We start from the raw sequence: 17090 nt of genomic DNA on the forward strand, positions 1-17090 counted from the left end.
ATGTTTTATAAAGGCTATGAATGTAACTCCAATCAAAGCAAGGGGAAAAGGGATGATGGGGGTCACAGATTGAATTAGACAGTGTTTTACATATTAAGTATAAATGAAGTTGGTTTAAAAATATCCTGGAACAGATATGATGCAGTTTTTAATTCATAGGCATTATTCATTAATAATGCACAATGATAACACAGTCTTTGCTTAAATCAAGAGTTATGAGTCTCAAATATTTCATTGTAGGTACAGACAAAAGATGAATTAAAGTATTACCTTCTACAAAAAAGTATCAAATTTCAGTAAAGACAAAAACATTTGTAATTTTATAAACTTAATCCTTGTTATAAAAACTCCAGTATCATCACTTGTAGTAAGAGTTATTTGGGATCTTAGAGTTGTAGAGCTGCAAAATGTAAAAAAAAATAAAAATCACACATGACATTGTATTGTTTTTCAACCATGCTCTACAGCTGTGATGTGTGAGTCCCACAAGACAGAAGTCATGTTTCACATACTGCAGAAGAACATGTAAGAAACTTATAAAATGAGACAGTCATTCGGTATCAAGCTCATGTTGAGCATTTGTTTTAAGGTAACATGTAACATTACGTCAGAGTGCAGCCTCTTCCACGATTGGTTGTTGCCTGGAAACAGTACCTAACATTAGCAAACGCTAAGGAAGAAATGCTAGCTAACCTGTAAAAAGTTTGGGACACACAAAAATGCCGAAACAATCCGAGGAGCTACAAAGCGTAAGTAGCCGCATTGAGATGGACACACTTAAACAGTTTACACGTTTGCAGGCAACTCTCTCAACAACTAGCTAACCCTACTACCTACCGGTGTGTGTGCTTCAGTTTTATTTCACGTTAACCGTCCAACATGTCAAAGTATCTTATTGTAATGTCAATAGTCAATATTTACAATTCATATTATGTGTGGCATATTAAAGGTCTGACTTTTGGGAAATACCTTTCAGGTGAGTGTGCAGCCTTCAGGCCGCTGGGTGTGGAGGGATGAAAGTCGAACAGTGGAGTTTGTCAAGTGAGTGCAGCGGGGCCTAATTACTAGCTACAGTAGCATGCACGTGCTAACAGTCACAAGACGTCATTGAACTGTAACGTGCACATCTCTCTCTTTGTTGCAGTCCAGCAGCGGAGCGTGTTTTGAGAAAAAGGAAGCAAACTAATGTCAATTTCAAAGAGCTTCAACAGCGAGCAGAGTGGTAAGGTTTTCAACAGGGGTGGCCAAACTTTTTTCACTAAGGGCAACAAACAAAAATATGATGGGCTGGGCTACTCACTAGAGGTGAGGTATATCGCCTCATAAATTAAGTTATGGGTTAGCAACATCAACAAATTAAGATCAATTATTCTTTATAATTGAACATGGTTAAATAGGCTACATCACAGCTTTCCATAAGAACGTTGACTTATTTTAACTTTGTTACAAAACATTGTGTTGACTGCTTATCCCTTGAAACAGAAACCTCAGATTGCTTATTGGCCTTTTATTTTGATCAACTACAGTTTGTTAGAAAATGTTTTCAACTTTAAATGAATTTAATTGACAATTAGGCTTCTTAACACATGGACACTGTAATATTTGTTTTACATATATTTAAGAAGCACAGTATAAGACAAGCTTCAGGAGTGGGCCATATTCCGTTATACTTAACTGAGGGCCAATTAAAAATTGAACCAGGGCCGAAGTTGGCCCCCTGACCGTAGTGTTGACACCACTGGTCAACAACAAGCAGCTTTCAAAAGTTTCTCTTTATAAATATAAGTATTTGCCTACATTATATAACTGTTTATGGTTGTTCAAAAGGCAAAATAAAAGAAGCCTTATAATAACCTATCGTTAACTGCATACAATGTTTTGCTTTTAACTTTCACAGTCTAACCTGCACATGTTCATCACTCATTTGCTCATGTTCTTATTGCTCAGGCTGGCTGAGATCTGCACGTTGAACCACAGAGGGCGCCAGAGCATTAGAAAGAGCCTGCGCCCTGCTCATCTGTATGCATACAGGTCCTCTGTGATGAAGCGGCGAGGAGACTGCATTACAACTGATGATGTTAAACGCAAGTTTCAATATGTTGTTGAAATCATAACAATAAAACTGTATGATTTGGGTCAGCTACGCTTCTCTCGTGTAAAGCATTGGTAATTTGCTGAACAGATGCAGATTTGCATTAGATCACTTGCTCCATTTCTCTCAGAGCTTGTGCTTTTATCCCAACAGTAACCCTCAAAGAACGTTGAAGTTTTGGGGGACACAAATATATATTTTTTGCTAGATTTGCTCATCGTTTTTAAACAATACATTTAGTAATCCAACATCAAGTTTGATCTATGAATTATTGATCTTACTATCTAATGCAAAACTATACCTAACGTTGCCCTATGATGGAGTTATTCGGCTAAAAGGTGACATATTTTTATACTCATTGCATGCTGGATGACCTTTAACCCTTTACTGACATTACTCTCTGTGTTGTAGAGGTGGCTGTGGGTTTGCTACAGGAGAATTACTTGCTTCCAATTCCATTCAGCTTCATGGCTGTATTAAAGTAAGGAATACAAAGACATGATCATTTTTGTATTTATGATTTCAAGATAAGTTGTTTACTGATACTATTTGCTTGACTGTGCCCTATAGGTGCAAAGCTCTTGATGACGTCCTGACTGCCCTTCTCCTTTACCTATCCTGTTTCTTTGAACACAAGTCTCTGCAGAATACACCCAAGTCTTCAATGGCGTACGTGTGACAATAAGTTGTCTGTTTGGTATATTGCCATCATGTGTCCTACAGGCTGGTGTTTATTGCCTGTATTGTAATGTATGTGTCTCTATCTGTGGTTTTCCCTCTCTTTATCCACCAGTGCCTCTGACCAATGTTCTTTATATATTCACTTTTCTTTTGTATCTGTCCTGTATGTTTACACCCTCACCCCTTCTTTCTTACCAATCTGCCAGTGTAGACCTCATCACAGAGCACAAGATGATGGCAGAGGCTGTGGCCAAACAGGAGATGGCAAAAAAGAAGCTGGCAGTCTGCTACTTCAGCCTAATAATGGACCTGGAGATGGAACAGCATCTACACACAGCATATCAAAAGTGAGTGTTTGTTCAGATTGAGAAAATAACTATTCCCTTTTGCAATGTTTTCACTGTATTGATACCAGGGTGCATCCCTCGTAATACCTTCTAGGTACCAATGCATAGCCAAAGTAAACCTAAATAACTGAGAAGCTCTGCTCAGGCTTCTGTGGTCAAGTCAAACACAACTTTTTTGTCAATCTTTCAGTTTGTGTGTACAGACAGAGAGATCGAAATATTGTTTCCAACAACACAGAGGATTCAAAAAAATATATATATATATATATATATACAGTGGTATGCAAAAGTTTGGGCACCCCTCTGAGATTTCATGACAATTTGCTTTTCCTTTATAATAGAAGATCACAGCAACAACATTTGTTTTCCTACAAAGATGTAGACGTTTTAGTGTTTTCCAGACCAAAATTCTTAGGGTAGCATTACATAGTTTTATTATAATAAAATAAAATGCAAAAAATGGGATGTGCAAAAGTTTGGGCACCCTTATAAATAGCATTCATTTCAACACCTGTACGGATTTATAGCTGACAGGTTGCTGCACAAAATTGCTTTGATTAGCTCATTAGACCTTCAATTACAAAGACAGGTGGAACCAATCATGAAAAAGGCTATTTAACATAGGTAATAGCTGGCTGTGCCTGGCCTAGGTTCTTTCTTAGGGAGTGGCAAGATGGGGACCTCAAAACAACTCTCCACTGACCTGAAAGCTAAGATAATCCAACATTATAAATTAGGAGAAGGGTACAAAAAATTATCTGACAGGTTTAAACTGTCTGTCTCCACAGTCAGAAACGTAGTTGTGAAATGGAAGGCCACAGGAACAGTCCGTGTGAAGGAAAGATGTGGTAGGCCGACAAAAATAGGGGAAAGGCACAGGCGAAGGATGGTGAAAATGGTCACAGAGAAGCCACAGACCACCTCCAGAGAACTACAACAACATCTGGCTGCTGATGGTGTAGTTGTTCACCGTTCCACAATCCAGCGTACTTTGCACCAGGAAGAGCTCATTGGAAGGGTGATGTGCAAAAAGCCTTTCCTGAGTGTTAATCACAAGAAGAGTCGCATGAGGTATGCAAAAGCACATCTGGACAAGCCAGAAGCATTTTGGAACAAAATACTGTGGTCAGATGAGACCAAGATTGAGTTATTTGGTCATAACATGAACAGGTATGCATGGCGAAAAAAACACACTGCATTCAATGAAAAGAACTTGTTGCCCACTGTAAAATTTGGTGGAGGATCTATCATGTTATGGGGCTGTGTGGCTAGCACAGGTACTGGAAAACTTGTTAAAGTTGAGGGCCACATGAATTCCTTACAGTACCAGGAGATTCTTGACAAGAATGTTCTAGAGTCAGTCACAAAGTTGAAGCTACGCCGGGGTTGGATTTTTCAGCAGGACAATGATCCTAAGCACCGATCAAAATCCACCAAGGAATTCATGCAGAAGCACAGGTACAATGTTCTGGAATGGCCATCCCAGTCCCCAGACCTTAACATCATTGAAAATGTATGGATTTATTTGAAGAAGGCTGTCCATGCACGGAGGCCAAGAAACCTGACTGAACTGGAGACGTTTTGTGTGGAAGAATGGGCCAAAATACCACCTGCCAGGCTTAAGGGACTTGTCTGTGGCTACAGGAGGCGTCTACAGGCCGTTATTGCAGCAAAAGGAGGCAATACTAAATATTAATGGAATTATTTCTTAGGGGTGCCCAAATTTATGCACATGCCTATTTTTGTTTGAATGCACATAAACATGTTTCTGTTTGACCAATAAAAGTTATTTCACTACTGAGATGTTTCTGTTACCATAAGGTATAACATATGTTAAAATGAAGTTGCTGCTTCAAAAGCTCAGCAAGTGACAAACTGATGCAGTGGTTTTCCTAAGGGGTGCCCAAACTTTTGCATACCACTGTATATATATATATAGTCACATAATCATGCAAAACAAACATATTCGAAACCAGATACGGGACCCGGTGCCTAAAAACATCACATCAACCACAAAAAAACTCAAACAATCACAGTTCACCACAACATACCAACCCTTTTTATGTTTCTGCAGGGGCCGGATGATATCAAACAGCACAGACTGGCTGCTGCATGCGGTAAGTGCAATAAGAATCCAACAATGTGCTGAAAATGTGCTAATCACCTTAATTCAATCAGAATCTGAATAGATAGATTGAATACTTTATTTTTATCCCGGGGAGAAATTGGGTTACTCCATTTTAGGATATAATCAATTAGAATCTGAATCAGGTTTATTGCCAGGTACGTAACACATACAAGGAATTGGCTTTGGTGTCTGATGGTGCGAACATAAACAATCTAAGAAAAATATAAAGATAATTAAAAGAAGGACTTCCTTACTTACTATATCTACGCTCGAAGCCAAACTAGACTGCATTCAAACCACAGTCTCCGACCATACCCACTCAATTAATTCGCTTGAATCCAACGCTAACGAACAAGACAGACGCATACAACGTTCTGAATCGTGTGCAAAGCTAGCTGAGCATAATACCAAGCTACAAGCTAAGCTCACAGACCTCGAGTCTCGCAGCCGCCATAACAATATCAGGATCGTTGGCCTACCTGAGTCCATCTAAGGGCCTCAACCCTCCATCTTCTTCTCTGAGCTTCTGTCTGAGGTCCTTGGTGACGGCGCTCTTGAGCCACCACCGGAGTGCAACAGAGCACACTGTACACTCTCCAACAAGCCAGGACCGGGTCAGAGACCGAGACCCGTGGTCATCAGGCTCCACAGATTCCAGCAGAAAGATAAGATCATCTGTGAGAGAGGCAAGCTTCAGTACCGTGGGACCCCCATTGCAATATACGAGGATTATCCTTCTGAAATAGTGGAGCAGCGCAGGTTTTCAAGGTTTTATTGGTCATATGCACAGCATATACAACGTATATGTTGGCAATGAAAATCTTATATCCCATGCTCCTCCAACAACTCAACACACATGATGCGAATAAGATAAATAAAATAGCACAAAAAGAGAGAAGAATATTTACAATAACAACAATAAAGATTTAAGGATGTGAAATATATACATATGTGGAATACATGGGAAGTATTTAAATACACTGTACAGAAATTTAAATACTTTACACTGTTGAAGTACCAAGGGAGTACCCAGAGGTGATGTCTGAACTTTATCAACGGGGCTTCAGGCCAGCACTGCTTTTCCCTGCGAGGTTTAACATCACACTTAAGGAGCCAGGAAGAGACTCTCCTCCGTTTCTGAGGCCAAGGATTTTATTGCAGCCAACTGTTCTGGTACCGGAACTTCCTAGCTGGTTTCCGCCATGACAACGACAGGTAGAGGAGTGCGCCTGGTTTCCTGGAATACTAAGGGCATGAACAACGCTACTAAAATTGGTAAGGTAATGAGACAGCTGCAACATCTTAATGGAGATATAGTATTACTACAGGAAACTCATCTTAAATCCTTTCGTATTAAGAGGGCATGGATGAGCCACTTGTTCCACTCAAAATTCTCCAGCAAAGCCAGAGGGGCAGCAATTATTATTCACAAGAATGTCAGATTTGAATTGACAAATTCAATATCAGATCCTAATGGTTGCTATGTCATAGTTTCGGGCATGCTACAGAACACACCAGTAATACTAGCTTCTATCTACGCTCCCAACTGGGATGATGATCATTTTTTTGTGAACCTCTTCGCTCGAATTCCCAATGCCGACAACCATCGTATTATTGTGGCCGGGGACTGGAATTTGGTTCCAGAACGTGAGTCTCGACAGGTCATCGCTCACACAATCTACTCTCTCCAAATCGGCCAAGGTAGCACTGCACAATGCATCACAATTAGGACTCTTAGACCCCTGGAGACTTATTAACCCACAAAGTAGAGCCTTTCCCTTCTTCTCGCACAGGCACCACACTTTTTCACGAATTGATTTCTTTTTACTCGATAACAATTTGATTCATCTGGTCAATTCATGCGAATACGATCCTATAGCCATCTCAGATCATTCTCCCACCTCGGTTGACATTAATTTCCCTCTTGGTATGTCCCCCCCTCCATTATGGAAATTCAGTTCTCCCCTGCTGTCAGACCGTGAAATTAGAGACTATGTTTCCACTCAGATTTCTTCCTACATTGAAATTAATGACACTTCCGATGTTAGTTGAGGTATTCTTTGGGAGGCTCTTAAGGCCACTGTGCGGACACAGGTCATTTCGTACACTGCACGTAAGAGAAAAGGCTTTCAGAAATCTGCGATGAGCTTCGCTTACTCGATGAAACATACTCCTCCTCTCCCTCTCCTTCTCTCTATAAGATTGAATTCCCAAATCAGATTGTCCGATGGCAACCTTACTTCTAACCCAGCTGATATTAACAGGTCTTTCTTGGAATTTTACACCAATCTCTACACTTCCGAATGTCCCCCGATCCCCGCCATGACCCCCAATCCTCTCGACTCCTTAACATACCCCAAAATCAACGAGAACATCACTAGCTAATTGGGAAGCCCCATCTCCACCCTTGAGATACATGATGCAATAAAATGTGGGAAGTCTCCTGGGCCCGACGGCTATACAGTCGAATTTTATGAGGCATATTCTTCCAAGTTAGCACCGATTTTGGCTAGAATGTACAATGACTCTCCAGACTGGCCGATTGCCGGAAACATTGTCCATTGCCTCTATATCCTTGCTTCTCAAGAAAGACAACGATCTTACTTCATGTGGCAGTTACAGACCAATCTCACTGTTAAATTTGGACTGTCAGATACTGGCCAAAATACTGGCTATCTGCCTCCAACGTGTACTGCCAGATATAATTTTGTTGGACCAATGACTTTATGGTGGGGAGACACTCATCTTTTAACACAAGGAGGTTGCTCAATATCATTTTCTCTCCTTCCACTAACATCTCCGATGTCATAGTGACACTTGACGCAGAGAAGGCCTTCGATAAGGTTGAGTGGGGTTACTTATTTTTTATTCTTGATAAAATTGGTTTTGATTCCCAATTTATTTCCTGGATTAAACTCCTATATGCCTCTCCATCTGCCTCTGTACACACTAATGGCATTCGATTTTCCCCTTTCTCTCTCCAACGTGGTACGCGCCATGGCTGTCCTCTTTTGCCGCTGTTGTTCAATATAGCCATTGAACCTCTCGCTATCTGGCTCAGAAGCCATGATAGGTTTGAAGGCATCACGCGTCACGGCATGGTTCATAAACTGTCTCTCTACGCTGATGATCTTCTTCTTATGATCTCAAACCCCTTATCCCCCCCCCCCCCCCCCCCCCCCCATACTGTCAATTTTTAGATCCATTTGACCGTGTATCAGGTTACAAACTAAACATTCAAAAGAGCGAAGCATTTTTTTGTAAATAAAACGGCAAAGGCACTTCCCCAATCCATATTCCCATTTAAAAGGGTTGTGGAGGGGTTCATATACCTGGGGGTGTGTGTTGCAAGCTCTTTTAAAGACCTTTTCCCTAAAAACTTTCAGCCACTACTAGATAAATGCAAAGCTGATATGTCTAGGTGGGCCTCCCTTCCCCTGTCTCTTGCGGGTTGCGTCAACCTTATAAAGATGGTCATCCTGCCAAAGTTTCTTTACCTTTTCCAACACATCCCAGTGTGCATCAATAAATCTTTTTTCACTGATCTTGATAAGCAGTTGACTGCGTTCATCTGGAACAACAAGCCTGCGCGTATTAGAAGGTTGTGTCTCCAACTCCCTAAATCAGAAGGGGGGCCTGGTGCTCTCCAACTTTCGCCACTATTTCTGGGCCTCTAACATTAACAAATTCCTCTATTGGACTAACTGTAAACGTTCAGGCCCCTGCCCACCTTGGGTACATATCGAGTTGTCAACTTCTGCTTCATTAAACTCTATAATCTGCTCTCAGCTCCCTGTAGCGACCCATACAAATTTGAGTAACCCGATTGTTACTAGCACCATAAGCATTTGACTCCAATTCAGGAAACAGCACAGGTTACATAGAGCTTCGGTTCATGCCCCAATTTCAAACAATTACCTATTCTCCCCATCATGTACTGACCCGGCCTTCCGTGTTTGGTCGAACAGTGGTCTCGCAACGCTTGATGACCTTTACGAGGATGGAGTCTTTTCATCCTTTGAGTCCCTGTCAGTCAAATTCAACCTGCCCAACAGTCTTCTCTTCCGTTTTTTCCAAGTCAGGCACTTTATCCAAAACGCAATTTCCCCATTTTCCTAACCGCCCCCCCGAATAACCAATTGATACATTTCTCACACTCGACCCTGATCAAAACCGCTTGGTTTCAGTTCTCTATGGCCATATTTGTTCTCTGAGTCCGGACCCTATGGTACCTCTTAAGGAGCTCTGGGAGCGTGATCTAGGTAGCAACATTTCCGATGATCAATGGAGTGATGTTTTCAACCTAGTCCATACATCATCTATCTGTGCTAGACATGGCCTACTCCAGTGCAAGGTGCTCCACAGAGCTCATTTTACCAACGCTAAGCTGGCTAAAATATTCCCGGATCAGAGTGATGCCTGTAACTGATGCATCAATCCCCAGCTGATCATCTCCACATGTTCTGGACTTGCCCGAAGCTGGACAAATTTTCGTCTGACATATTTGGAACCATTGAACAGGCCTTAGATAGACCTTAATCCTATGACTGCATTGTTCGGCCTCCCCCAATCTGAGAATGTGCCCACTACTATACGCCATGTCATTGCCTTCCCCACTCTACTAGCTAGACACTGTATTCTTTTTAAATGGATACATGTTTCCTCACCAACACATAATCAGTGGATACGGGATGTCTTACAATGCCTTCAGATGGAGATTTACCGGATTCTTACAGACTGTTTTTGCTTGCCTTGACTTTATTCTTTTTATTTATTTAATTTTTTAAAATTTAAATATTTATGATTTCATCTGACTTATTCAGTTATTTTATTATGTGTGGCCTAACCACACCTGTGGGTGGGGGGTTGGGGGGTTAAAAATAAAAAATAAAACTGTAAACAAGGACTCTCTACGGACCCTGAAGTGATTATGGAGCATAACATCTTTCTTATTTTATTTTCAATGAGGTCCTTTGAAATGATGCACTCCTTTTTTTAAAATCATTTTGATTCCCCATTGTCTTAATTTTGTAATTTGTATACACATGTACTGTGTTGTATTGACTATTACTGTTCTTACTTTTTGTCATTGTCTGGATTAGGACTTGTTTGCAATAAAAAGATTGGTAAAAAAAAAAAAAAAAAAAGATAATTAAAAGAAGTATTTTTAAGGAACTTTCTAGCATTAAAATAGAAAATGCTAAAGACAAGTATTTACACCAAATTGAAATTAAAATATACAAAGAACCTTAAAAGCTACAAAAACACTTAGGACCTAAGGTCTAAGAAGTTACATTTAAAATGTGTCCAGGGTATAATATGTAACAATACATGTACAAATAATGTGTAAATATACAATATATGCAGTGGTTTATCTATATCAATAACATTATTAATGCTGAATTGCTCAGTTAGAGAGGGAAATGTGAAACTCAAATGAAAAAATGAAAACTTAATGCCAGGATTGATTTGACTTGTAACCGACCTGAAATCTCTTCCCCAAACCAGCATGTTGAAACATCTGAAGCTGCATTGCCTCATCTGCACAGGGAAATAAATGAAGCCTTCAGCTGGTGAGCATGAGGCCGGCTCACCATCTGTGAATACAGACGGCAGTGAGCAGAACAGACAGACATTGAGTGCCGGTTCTGCCCGCTGGCCTTAATGAATTAGTTAGAGGGAGGAGATGTTGACTCAACACAGGTGCTTTGCTTTGACAGGCTCTCTACTGTAACCAGGTGGGTGGACAGGGAGGGAAATATCAAACAAACAACAGCAGCAGCTTAATGCGTGCTCTGTATATGACCCCCTTTTCAGGCAAAGCTGTTATGACCTTTTCAGACACAGTCTTATACATGGCAAATGAAGGAAAAAGCGGTGTTGAAATGGCATGATTGTCTAACTTTTGGTTTAAGGACTACATTTATTTGAGTATAGAACTCCTCATCTTTTCCCCACTCTTCCCTCCCCCTTTGTTTTTAGTGCTTGTACAGCTTCTTCTGTTATGCGGCATGGGTGACGTTTGGCAGGAAGGACCTGAGGGACATCCAAGAGGAGGTGGGGCGTCTTCTGTACTCTGACACCTTTAACACGGCAGTGCAAGAAAGGACTGATGGGGACTCAGGGACGACCTTCACTGCCGTTAATGGTTCAGTGGAGACGGGAGAAGCTGACCCCAAGGAGACGGAATGTAATAGCTCATTTAAGCACAGGTGTGTTAAAGCCAAGAAAAGGTTGAGTCAAGGAAAGGTGACACGCTGTGGGCTTTTATGGCTTTTTTTTGTCGCTGAAAACGGCTGCTTGCTGCTGTCAATAACATTTCTTATGAGAGTGGTGAAGCAAAAGAGTTTCAGCCCTGAACACCAAATCAATAAGCTTCAACAAAGGTATGAACCCTGTAGAGCTGAAGGTGACTGGAGAGTTACAGCATGCATTTTTACTTACACACCATAGTTTTTATTGTAGTATACATGTTGCATATTTTATTACAAGGTGCACATTTTTCCTTACCTTCTTATGTGTTTATATCAATATTTGTATTCAATGTATTGTACATTTTGTTAAACATTTTACTACAACTTCTTAACTTCTTATTTTTTCTATTATATATAAATCATATTTTTAATGTATTTCATATTTTATTCATTGACTTGTTATGTTTATACAAATATTTGTATCTATATTTATAAGCTTTTTATTGCATTTCACATTTTATTCCATTAACTTTATAATAATATTTTGTATTTTATATATTATTTATGTATCTTTTATTTTATTTTAAACTGGAGACACTGCAATAAAACCCGATTTCCCACAGGATAATGCAAGTATTTGGATATGATATTGTTATACTGTAGAAGTAAACATATTATCCATTGTTAATATAAATATAGTTATAATGGATACAATGTATTGTCTAATCACCAATTTGTGTAAGCAGTCCCTCAGAAATTCAACATTTAATGGAACAGTATCTTCATGGCTGTAAAGTTGTCTTTGTCTGATGGATGTCTTGTCAGAACCTCCAGCTGGAACTTGATGATTGATGTAGACAGATTCATAGCTTTGTCCGATCGGAGGGAATGTCTGACAGCCTGTTTTATGTTGCTGCTGTTTCTGAAACAAGATTGACAGCAGTGTAAGCTATCAGAGCTCGCTCCTGCTGTCAGGTTGAGACCAAACGATCAAAAAGCTAAGTTTGAAGCTCGCTCTCCTCCTGAGGGTGGCTGTACACAAAAGGATTTTGGAGCAGAATCAGCTCTGCTTCCAGCTATGTTGCAGACATAAAAAAAAAATGGTCTAAAAAATACATACACTATATATTTTGGTGTTTGCACCTGGATTCTGAGAATTTGGCTCACATTAAAGCTTACCTGATTGATTAGTTTGGGATATTTGCTTAAGCGTAACCATGAGTACTATGGGTTTGTATGACACAATGGAAGACATGGGGAATGTCTAATGTTTATACAGCTGGCTGTGTAAATGAACTACTCACAGACAGATCTTTAATGGTGTTCAAGTGTTTTTTCTCACTCTTACCACCAGTCAAGCCAGTATGAATGCATTTGTTGCCCTGTGTGTGTTTTCCGATACAACTTTTTTACATTATGCATGTTTCCGTTTGACTGTTGATATACAAACTTGTTCCCTCAGAGTGCCACAGAGGCGTCCCGCCCTCAGCAGTATAGTTAATCAGCGATCCCCACTGATGATGTCTCTGCTGCCCTCGCCCAAAGAGCGCTCTCCCCATCTGTTCCTCAGCAGCTGGGCCGGGAGGCAGATCCTGCTGCAGGCCGGTCACTGTGACACGAAGGCCCTGATGGAGGACCTCAACCAGCAGCTGGCAACTCTCAGGTGGTGCACAACATCACCCAATATGCTCCATATAACACATGATGTGATCTGTGTAGGTTGATCAAGGATATTTGTAAAATCACGGTTATTGCTATATGTACAGATGCATAAAAGACCACAACTGGCCCTGAAATATTTCAAAACAACTCATGGATACATACCACTGATAAGCCATTACCTTCTCAAGTGCTTGTGGCAAACTTGTTAGCAAATACTTATTCACTTATGGTGCGTACACACCAGACGCAATACCAGTCATCCAGCGGACGCAGATCTGCATGTGGATGCTATCGGTGTCATTTATCTGGCATTTGGCATTCTGGTTTGGTCAACAAAACTCATAAAAGAAGGATCTGTGTTTCACCCTACTATATGCTTGACTGTTTTCACCAGTCTCTTGATTGCTTTCAAGTGTTTCCAAAGTTTTAATATTTTATACCATTAGCCATGTATGTGCGGCTAAAAACATACACTTACATTTTCATAAAGCCACAGCGGGTGAACAGTGACTCTTGTTGCATTAAAGGGACTCATCTGATTCTGTGTAAATGAAAGAATATAGCGAAGCTTTGTAGCTCTATTTGGATACTAGTAATGATTAGTTTAAAGGACATTTAGCTGTAATGAGCTTTAATTTTCTTCCTTTTTTTTTTATTCATAAGAAAAGTATTTCCTTTCTCCTGCCTGTTTTGTTTGAACTCCTTTAGAAATTAGGAAGTAGTATGAAAAACTAAACCCTTTTGTGATTAGGAGCCGGAAAACCCACTCCCCATGACTCTATTATCAGAGCTCTCCGGGGTCATATTGTGTTAAAAAGCGCTTTGATTTCATATGTAAATGGAATCTTTATTGGCATCTGACTAGATCATCAATCAACCTAAAAAGTGAAATTATTCATAGAAAATTACTTTTCACATATGTGGAGATATTAAGTTTAATTCCTGTGTGTTTTGTGCATATATACCTTTCAGAAACTGACTTTCTTTCCTTCTTAAATCAGCTTTGGGATTCTCGGCAAGCCCTTGAGAGAGTTCAGCCACAGCACCCTGATGCCCTATGGAGAGCAGGAGAACAACACAGATGAGGATTACAGCCACGAACCAGAGAGTGATGTTAGTAACACCAGTGAGGATCAGCCTGTCATCCATGTTGGAGGTAGCAGGTCATCCTTCATGGAACCCAAGTCCACAGGCCGTGCCAGATATGGCTGCACCCCCCACTCAAACACAAGACGCTCTACAGCTACCGTTGAGGCACTGACCTCACATACTGAATGATGTGTATGTGTGAAGGTGGCAGAATGTTTTGAGTGCGAGCGTGCATTTTTATTGGTGTAACAAAGACATTCCTCAGCACAGCCTACAGGGTCCAAAAAGAGAATGACTCAAGTTTTCTTTCTGCTATGCGGGTGTGTGGCTCATTTTCAGAAATACACCCCTGGACTGTCAACACACACACACACACACACACACACCCCATATTTGCACCTGAATTTATATCAGTTTCTTATTTGCCAGCTGGAGGTGCTGTTGAATAAAATATAATGGAATCCATAACAACTTTGACGGTTTGCAATTTCTGTAGAGTCTGAAATATATTCAATTCACATATGAAAATGAAGGAGGTCCAGCACATTGTATGCATAATTCACGTTGGATAATGTGTACTTGGGAAATCAAATTATACAGTTATCACACAGAGTTCATCCAGAACAGTGTTCACTTTTCTTTTAGATACTTGAAGGCTTCCGTTTTGTCATTCTGTGTCCTTGTGCTTCCTCACAACACACTGACACACACAAAAACACACGCGCACACTACAATCAGCCAGGCTTTTTATCAGAAGGGGCTTTGCCTTTGCCCTAATTGGCTACGTAATCCTGGACACTAGGAGTAAAGTTGAGCCCTCTGAGGAGGAGGAGGAGGAGGAGGAGGAGGAGGAGGAGGAGGAGGCAGCCTGGGAATCTTGTGCATCACGGTGGGGGATGGGTGACGAATTATATTCTAAAGTTTTGGGTTTTTTAAATGCTCTTGGTTTAAGTTTACACTGGTTTTAATCAAAGTGCTCCACTGTTTTATCAAAGTCGGCCGGTTAGCTTAGTTCAGCAGAAAGACTAAAAAGCTAACCTGGCTCCTTCCAACAGTTCAACAAATACTAATTCGTTACGCTTACCTCATTTGTTTACTCCGTTAAAAAAAATTCAATGGAAAACAACAATTCACAGTTTTAAGAGGGACTTGGTGCAGCTTGGCCATAACCACTTGTCAGGCATCCAGCTGGGATGCCATAGCATTACTGACCAGTGCTAATAAAAGGTCCTGTACACATCCTTCATAAAAACAGGATTTGCTTTTACACTTCAGATTGTGTAGTGAGCCTAAGATGTGGTGTTATTGATATTGTTGTTACCTTTGGACAGGCTAGCTTTCTGCCAGTCTCAATGCTAAGCTAAGCTAAGCACCACATACATTCCCAGAAGAATATTTAACTCATCAGAACACATTTAAGAGTGGTATCTATCTTCTCATTTATATCTCCTGAAAAATAGAATAAGCACTAAATGACCTTTTGAATATATTAGAAATGCTTCCATACATCAGCGGTGAAGATCTCAAAAGAAAATGCACTGCTCTATTCTTCATCCATAAATACAGCAGGATTTAGCAGGATTCTAGTAAACTCTGAATAGAGCAATGTTTTCCCTGAAAGGTACCACCTGGTGCTATAAACTTAACTGCTAGGTTTCAAAATATTCCAGGAAACTGAACCAAATCAGTGTCATTATCTCTTGATTGCATTCCTTCTAGCTGTGGAAATCACAATCAACAAAGGATGATTCATAATTAAGATAAAATGGCTGGATTTCTGGTCGATTTTGAATTAAAGTTAAACAACTTTCAAGTTAATTCTTCACATAAAAGCTGCAATTGATGAATCATTGCATCCAGAATAGTCTTTGTAAACAGTCAGAATGATTCAAGACCTTTCAAATTCATTTCAAAAGTTTTTCTGTTTTCTAAAAAAGAACCAGCAGTGGCACTAATTGGTAAAGTTTTCTAATTAGTCTGTGACTCACAATTATTTCCATCTGAGTGATAAAGAGTAGCCATGTGAAGGACGTGACACCATGTGATTAAGCTCTGCAGTATTATTGTATACTTGCATCTGGTAATGGCAAACAGAGTGGTTTCACATTTTAACCAAATTACTATGGGTAATTTTGAGATTTTAAGGTAACACTGACACAATTCACAATGACCTCTCTACTACCGTCTGCGTTTCACACATCTATATGTTGCTGGCCTCTCCTTGTCTCTGCAGAACTCACTGGTAATATGTGTGGCTAAGTTGGTGCCTTAGGAATTTAGGTTGGCAGTACTTGTGATCAAGGGAGGGGGGGAGTCGTAGGGTTTACACAAAGGGCAGAGTGTTTCCAGGTGGGACTAGAGGTTTTTAAATGTTACTGCGGAAATGCTGTTTGCGCTGTTTTGAATGAATTTGAGTTATATGAGATTTCACTATGAGGTGGACGATTTAGCTATTAAATGTGTTCTCAGTAGAAAAAAAAAATGGAACTTTTATTCTAAGCGAATGAATTAAATTGAACACACTTGTGTTACTTAGCGCTTTAAAAAGACAAAAGGGAATTATTACGATTATTCAGGTTTAAACTAATTATGCATGTTTCTGAACATAAAGTTTGCAGTTTAAAGATGCAAAATAAAATAAACACAACAAGGATTACGGACTTCATTGTATTTCAGGCAAAACTTGTTGATTTACTTTTTATTCTGTATATTAAGGGAGAAGTTGTTCACTATACCAGCAGGGGGAGACTTTGCCCATACATGGCTGAACTGTGAAACTAGGGGGACTTCAAGCTGATGTAACTGTCTTTAGTGTTAAACTAAATCTGTATCATGTATGTTGTATATCTAACCAGATGTAGAGGACCTTTTCATTCAAATATATAGAGTGGTGCATA

The 17090-nt window shown here is 40.0% G+C and overlaps 1 protein-coding gene across 3 annotated transcripts; it reads left to right on the forward strand.

The window, feature by feature from the left end:
* The first annotated feature begins 595 nt into the window (after positions 1-595).
* On the forward strand, positions 596-14648 carry LOC134875273 (protein phosphatase 1 regulatory subunit 36). 3 transcript variants are annotated; one of them, XM_063899776.1, is made up of 11 exons: positions 596-749; positions 977-1041; positions 1145-1222; positions 1948-2084; positions 2504-2573; positions 2663-2761; positions 2980-3120; positions 5195-5237; positions 11231-11460; positions 12905-13105; positions 14106-14648. In XM_063899776.1, the coding sequence occupies exons 1-11, from the start codon at positions 720-722 to the stop codon at positions 14380-14382; spliced, it is 1371 nt and encodes a 456-aa protein (XP_063755846.1). In that variant the 5' UTR covers positions 596-719; the 3' UTR covers positions 14383-14648. The 3 variants fall into 3 exon arrangements, with proteins under 3 accessions (XP_063755846.1, XP_063755848.1, XP_063755847.1); XM_063899777.1 differs by lacking the exon at positions 596-749 and adding an exon at positions 792-839; XM_063899778.1 differs by lacking the exons at positions 977-1041; positions 1145-1222 and having other exon boundaries at positions 642-749.
* The last annotated feature ends 2442 nt before the right edge of the window (positions 14649-17090 follow it).

This window comes from Eleginops maclovinus, chromosome 13, assembly GCF_036324505.1.
Source record: "Eleginops maclovinus isolate JMC-PN-2008 ecotype Puerto Natales chromosome 13, JC_Emac_rtc_rv5, whole genome shotgun sequence".
Classification (NCBI taxonomy): Eukaryota; Metazoa; Chordata; class Actinopteri; order Perciformes; family Eleginopidae; genus Eleginops; species Eleginops maclovinus.